At 36.5% G+C, this 7,329-nt stretch overlaps 1 protein-coding gene across 1 annotated transcript in view; it reads right to left on the reverse strand.

Moving 5' to 3' along the window:
- Idua (alpha-L-iduronidase) overlaps positions 1-7,022 on the reverse strand; it is a 12,103-nt gene extending 5,081 nt beyond the window's left edge. Inside the window, exons 1-4 of the mRNA XM_017613708.1 lie at positions 6,964-7,022; positions 6,268-6,889; positions 4,857-4,952; positions 4,487-4,790 (exon numbers count right to left, since the gene is read on the reverse strand). Coding sequence (XP_017469197.1) covers positions 4,487-4,790; positions 4,857-4,952; positions 6,268-6,724 — 857 coding nt within the window. The 5' untranslated portion in view covers positions 6,725-6,889; positions 6,964-7,022. The remainder of the gene's footprint in view (positions 1-4,486; positions 4,791-4,856; positions 4,953-6,267; positions 6,890-6,963) is intronic.
- Positions 7,023-7,329: the final 307 nt, after the last annotated feature.

The following is a 7,329-nucleotide window of genomic DNA, read 5'->3' on the forward strand; positions in this document are numbered from 1 at the left end:
TTTTATCGGTTGAATTTCAACCGCTGGGCGAACACTAGTTATAATAAAAACCTTTGCATATATAGCGAAAAATTCACTGTGCCAATACTTTTGTTCGTCACTGTATGTATATACATATGTACATCCTTGCAGCATTTTAATTAAACAACATTTTGTTTAAAAAAGCCTTTAGCAATTTGCTTGAATGCATTTATCACGAAAACATATCTCATTGTCAAAAGCCTGCAAAGCNATGGTTATGTTATGTTATACCAAGTACTAAGCTAAACTCCCCTCCACTTAACCCATTCCAACTAATGTTATTTTAGCTCATTCAACTTACATAAACTATCCTTAATTTTATCGGTTGAATTTCAACCGCTGGGCGAACACTAGTTATAATAAAAACCTTTGCATATATAGCGAAAAATTCACTGTGCCAATACTTTTGTTCGTCACTGTATGTATATACATATGTACATCCTTGCAGCATTTTAATTAAACAACATTTTGTTTAAAAAAGCCTTTAGCAATTTGCTTGAATGCATTTATCACGAAAACATATCTCATTGTCAAAAGCCTGCAAAGCGTTGTCAAATAGAGATTTCGGCTATTTGAAACTTTGAAGCGCTTCAAGCAAGTGAAGTCAAGCTGCCATTTGGCCAACTTTCATACATTTTAGTAGAGTTCAAAAACTGTTTGACAAATTTCAAAGCGAAGCAAGCAAAGCAAGCCTACATTGGGCCAACAATGCCTTAATAGTTAAATTTACATTTCTTGAAATCTGAGAAAAGTTAATTGCAATTTCTTTGGATATATACCCCGTTGTCAAGTTTTGACAACTTATCTTTTTCTTATTTAATTTTAGTTATTTTTTATAAAAATATAGTTTATTCTTTAACAAAGACCGACTAAATCCAAGTTTCAAACTATGTCTTGTAGCCCACTCAATTTTAATAAAATAAAGCGCAAGTTTGAAGTAGCCAGAACTTACCGTTGATTTTTGTAATTTTTTTTTTTGTTGAAGGTATTGCTTATTTTCTGCACATAAATAAATCATCGAACACCCTTCGGCACTCGTCTCCAGAAGTGTGGCGAAGTGCGAGGCAGCTCTGGATTTGGTACATACTGGTACTGAGATACATTTGTACTGGGTTCCGGAGCACACCGGCGTTGTGGGCAACGACCCACAGGCTTACCAAAGAAGGCGCGCTGTCGGAAACTATGCTGTTAGAAGAGGTGCCTATTTTCCTCCAAACGATTAAACGGGAGCTCGACATGTCCATGATCCGGAGGGCGCAGAAGGCGTGGACCAAAATGCAAGGCTGCAAGGTGTCTAGGATTATTTGCGGAGCGTATGACATAAAGCAAACGAAGCTTCTCCTATCTCTCAAGAGGGAGGATGCTAGGCTACTGATGTGTGTCCTAAAGGGACATTGCCTGTTGGCATCCCACGCCTTTAAACTGGCTCTGACAAATGATAAAATGTGTAGATGCAGAACGAAAGAGGAGACAGTGGAGCATATACTACGTGAGTGTCCTGCCCTTAGCAGACTACGATTCAGTCTCCAGGGAGCAGGCTTCCTGCCTAACTTGGAAGCCACTGCCAAGGTAGGGTACAACTTTGCTCCTGGCGCTCAGTGATTAACTGTACAATAGGGTCGTCGTTTATATAGTAACGCTATGGACCGTAATGCCCTCTGCGAAGTCGCGCAGTGGCTAGCCAGCTTACCTATCCTAACACTTCGTATGGAAAACAATTAAAAAAAAAAAGTCCTAGCTACATATATCAAACTTGCACTTTATTTAAAAAAAAATTTAATGGGCTACAAAACTGCGCACGTTTTCCGGATATGAAAATTGATGATAACTGTAGGAGTTTTTTGTATGCGTTTCGGATACGGAAAATTGAACAAAACTGCACTGTCGGCAAAATTTACGTTTCTTTGCTGGCTGGGTAAGTACGTTATTGACAACATATGTAGCTGTGGCAAATTTCAGGCCGTTAGCATAAGCGGTTCCAGAGATAAGCGATATGAAAACTTAATTTTGTATGGGGGGTGCCACGCCCTTTTACAATACCTGCCACTTTCCCTCGTAAGTACGGTATTGATAACGGTACGTTATGATAACGTATTAGCTTAAGCAATTCCAGGGATAAGTGTTCTGAAAAGTTCAGTTTGTATGCGAGGTACCGCGCCCGCTTTCCCAATACCTGCCACTTTTCGCTGAAACTAAGGTATTGATAACATATGTGGCTGTTTCAAATTTAGGACGTTAGCATAAGGCGGTTGCAGAGATAGACGATATGAAAAGTAAAGCTTGTATGGGAGGTGCCACGCCCCCATTTCCAATATCTGCCAATTTTCGCCATAAGTAGCGTATTTACAATTTATGCATACGTGCCAAGTTTCAGTTCAGCAGCGTAGTTGGTTTGAGAGATGTATTGGTGCGCTCAAAAAAGGGGTTTCACCATTTTATTGTGACGTATGTATATGTATGTATATATATCCATCATTCTGCCACTGTAAAAGAACGTCAGGAATATCCCGACCCCAGCGCCTCCTATCGTGTAATTTTTTAGTTCAAATATTCCTTTTCAATTGGCTAACAAATGTTCTAAATATGAACCAAATCTGCAATTAAATGCAGTTTTTAGGAATATCCAGCGCCACCTAGCGATTAAATTTTAGTCGGAATATTTCCCTTCAGGGTGCTGACATATGTTCCAAATAGGAACGAAATCGGTCCAGCCGTTTGGTAGTTTAGTGACATACAATATACAGAAAACTCGTATGAAATTGCGAAATATTGACGTCTCAGCATTCTTAATTTTTCGCCAAATCTTTTATTTTAAAAATGTTATAATATAGTTTTTAAAACCAAAAACGAATATAATACCTTCAGAGGGTAATAATTAATAACACAAATCACTTATATAATAGTGATCTAGAAACAATTTTCGTTAAAAATACGCATACTTTTTAAAAATATTTGTTTCAACACATTTTGCAATAGGACTGGCGCTAAAAATTAAATAAAAATCTATAATAAGGCGAGATCAGCTATTTCCTCAATTTCTTCAAAATCACCTATAGCGTCTGAATGATTTACATTTCTGTTGTTGTCATATATTGAGCTATTCAACCTTGATAACATACTGTTTGATATTGGAAACGTTTTGCAGCAGAAACTATTAGCCTTCATATGGCACTTTATTCGAACTATTGAATTAAGGCTTTCCAACCTCATCCTATTTCGAATCTTAGTTTTTGTTGAATTCATTACGGAAAAAACGCGCTCAACAGAGCATGTGAGTGCCGCAAGGATAATAATATCAATTTATTTATATTTCCAAACATTTTATTGCCTGTTGCGGTTTTTACTCCGTAAGCAAGTATTCAAAATTCTTCAGAGTCGGATGGAATGGTTCTGAGAAAAGTTATTCCATGTGAAAGTTAAAAGATTAAAATATTCAGTTTCCGCTGCTCTTTTTTCCTTCAAAGTCAAATAGTGAAATGGCAGGGCCCTGAAACTCGCCCTCTTGTGATTCACACCCTTTTCTGGTGACAAAATCAAAGCTTTTTTAAAAGTAATTGATTGACTAGGTAATCATTTCAAAATTTCTTCTATTAGGGTGATTAAACATTTGTGATAGTCTTTTAATATGCTTCTTAAGTCAAGTTTATCACGCAGTTCATCAGCCTCTTCTGTAAAATTATCGTGAAAAATTAAGTTTTGAATATTTTTATAATTGGAAAAAAATTTATTTGAAGGGAAAAATCGTCAATGGCGATTTCCTAAATTTTTACGCGCAATTATCCAAAAATAATCGCCAAATCTGGACACTCTGCCACCATGTCAAACTATCGAATGTGCGAAAATGCTTTTTCAATTACGATACCTTGCGCATGCATTTAGGGTGATACGCGCTTTAACATAGTGCCGAATCCCACACTCTTTCCTAATGAAAACAACAGTTTCTTTGCTCTCCTGAAAAGCACCCATTTTCACATTCGATAATTTGACATGGTAACGACTATACATATATAGATAAGAAAAATTTGGTATGGAAAATATAAATAAAGGAACGTGAGGGCACTCATATTTTTGACGCTGACTGTATGTATGTATGTAATTGTATGTCGGCCGCTGTGGTGTAGTGGTAAGCAGTGCACGCTTCCACAGCGCAGCACCTGGGTTCAAGCCCTGGTCAAAGCAACATCGCAAAAATTTAGAAAAAACGTTTTTTCATAACAGCGGTCGTCCCTCGGCAGGCAATGGCGAACCTCCGAGTGTATTTCTGCCATGAAAAACCGCTTCTCATAAAAATAGAATCGCCGTTCGGAGTCGGCGTAAAACCGTTGGGCCGGCCCTCCGCTTTGTGTGACAACATCAAGGCGCACGCCACAAGTCGGAGGAAAGCTCGGCCAAACACTAACGTAATCTATTATTATTATTATTTACATATGTATATACATATGTAAGTACGGTATCATGTACTCACTCATTAGACACTGGTATCGATCTAAAATTGGTATACTTTTCATAGACGTTTTTTAGCAGTTGACTCGAACTTTCTATAACTTCTTTAGCGAATCCTTGTCCTTTTCGGTGGTAGGTAAGAACTTCTATTGGACAATGACTCATTTGTAAATTGCAGGTTTGAATCAATGACCAGCATAATGGATGTTCGCCATTTGATTTGAATAGTCCAGCTGGTCCCCGCAGTTTAAAATGGAGCGAGTTAACTTTCCTACGACCACCTGCTGTAAGGCCATTTCGCAGCGCCATGACGTATTGGAGGTACCCTGATAACGAAATTATTTGATTAATTCACGTTAGTGTTGTAATGGTATAACATTGTGGCCTACTACCTTCCACCGTAAAATTCAAGCGATTGTAGTTACGAACATCCGGCTCATTCCATGTCTCAAACCGCCATTGCAGAAGTTTCTTTGCCCCCAGAAGATCTATAGGACAAAATTTAATGCATATCGTAACCTTAATATAGAAAGGCCCTACCCAATATGTGTGTGTGTCTTTACGGAGTAGTTACAGAACTTTATAAAAACTTAAGTTCTTAAGTTGGATTTTTTTTTCAAAATCCTGGGTTTTAAGAAACTGGGAATCTAATCTTCAAGACCACTGGGGGGATGTCAAAAGATGCCTGTTAAAAGCGCAACCCTTAACATTAAGTTTAAAAGGTCGCGCATCGTGGTTTTCTATTTTCCATATAAATTATTTGGAAAAAAAAAGTGTTTTCATCTTTGGAATTTGATTTCTCGGCTATATATTATCGAACTAAAAAGTGCGATACATATTTCTGTAGGAAATTAGATGCTCTACAAAAAACTTCGCATATCATTTTTTGATAAACCTACTGGGTTAATGCTAATTCAAACTAACAAAACTAACAAAATAATTAAAATTATCTTCAACTATCCAGAAAAGAAGTCATTTAAAAATTGAAATTGTAAAGCAAAATAAGTATTCCAAATTAATTGTAATAAAAAAACCCCATTTCGGGGAAAATTAACTAAAATCTCTTCTTTTGTATTGAGTTATGTTCGGAAGTTCGTTTTAAATTTTTTCACTAAAAATGATTTTAGTATCTTTTTCTAGCAGGGAATTACATTTTCCAGGACTTTTGTAAAACATTTTGCAATATTTAATGATAATTTTAATTATTTTACCTTAAATAGGAATACAACTGTAATAATGACATAAATTTAACTTTCGAGTTTGAATAACCGTTAAACCAGCGTTTAATTTTCTACAAAAGTATGTATCTTTTGACATCCCCCCCCCCCGGAGGTATTTGTACAAAAAAATATTTCACAAAAATTCTAAATTGCCAAAATATATTTTTAATGAGAAAGTTTATTTTTCATAAAACGAAGCGATTGAAAACCATCTTTTGGAAAGTTCGCGTTACTTCTGGGGCACAAAGGCCGATTATGGTGCCTTGCAAAGAATGGATTGGTCTCGTACCGTATATCGCTATTTTACAAAAAACAGTAACAACTCAAAATGTTTAATGTTTTCAACTCCCTCCCAAAATGTGGAAACAAGAAATGTGTGTACATACATACATACATATTGCCGTCTTGCGCGGAAACCTACAAGATTTGATCACGAAATTTGTCTACAATATGAAGAAGCGCGATATAACAAGTAATTAATTCTGCATCGTTTGCTCAAAAATATCGGATTTTGCGTTATCAAAGTCTTTTTAAGTAAATGGGCGATATGTTAGTTTGTTTACTAGTTTAAAATTATACGTACTCAGGTAATGTTTAGTGACTTGATAGCTGAAATCTTGCCACAATGAACCTTCAATATCCGGATTACTCGCTAAAATACCATCCAAGTCTGTCATAAACTCAACAACTGGGAATAGACCCAGCTCGTCTAGATTTAAGATGAATGCATCTAAATCGGCGAAATCGTACATTGGCACTCCGGCTGTACTGTACTGAATAAATTTAACAAGTTTTAGCAGCCAGTGAATGCGTATGTGCGTTATCGCTCCGGCGGGTAGTGCTGTTATGTGCAACAGATTCATTTGTACCTCCTCGGAGAAAAAAACAGCCTTCAAACTTTCTCGTCGAATTTCTCCCATTGGACAAAAGCCTGTACTTGTCCAAAACCGTGGCAGTTCATAGTACGATTCTTCCTCAGTGTAGCTGTTATTTTGCAGAGGTTTAAATGCCAGCAGGTATAAAAGCAAAGTTCCAATCATTTTTACAGACCAACCGATTGATTTGTTTCACGCAAATGCAATTTGTACATAAATAAATACATACATATATATGTATGTATGTATGTATATATGTATGCATCATTGTACCATGTATATATGAAGAAAATATCATTAGAACAGCTGACAAGAGCTGATAAGAGAGACCTGCACAGTGGGGTAAAAATATAATTCTTCCCCGAAATAATATTTCAAAATTTCTTTAGCACATACATACATACATACATATGTAGGTGCATATGTCGTAAAAATCTTATTCAATAAATATATGGTGGATAACATCAACATTTAGAGCCTCAAATTTCGCATATGGAAATCATGTAAGGTAAGGTGTCGTGCACAGAACCGTGTGAACGCAGACCGCAAAACAGAAGCCGACACTTAATTTCTGTATGAAAAGCTAGTAAATATTTGCGTGGAAAAGTGATCGCATTATTTTTTCACCATAATGCAAAATCTGTAGGCTGTGAAAACTTCACTGCTGAAATCAGCATTCTCCAATGCTTGTTCTTCGGAAAATACACTCCCAGTTATTTGAATAGCCCACCATTTTGATCCTTGAGTATGAACCGTTTTCCTTTTGCTTT

This window comes from Rhagoletis zephyria, unplaced genomic scaffold (assembly GCF_001687245.7).
Source record: "Rhagoletis zephyria isolate East Lansing unplaced genomic scaffold, Rhagoletis_zephyria_1.1 Rzeph_scaffold_00706, whole genome shotgun sequence".
NCBI classification, from domain to species: Eukaryota; Metazoa; Arthropoda; class Insecta; order Diptera; family Tephritidae; genus Rhagoletis; species Rhagoletis zephyria.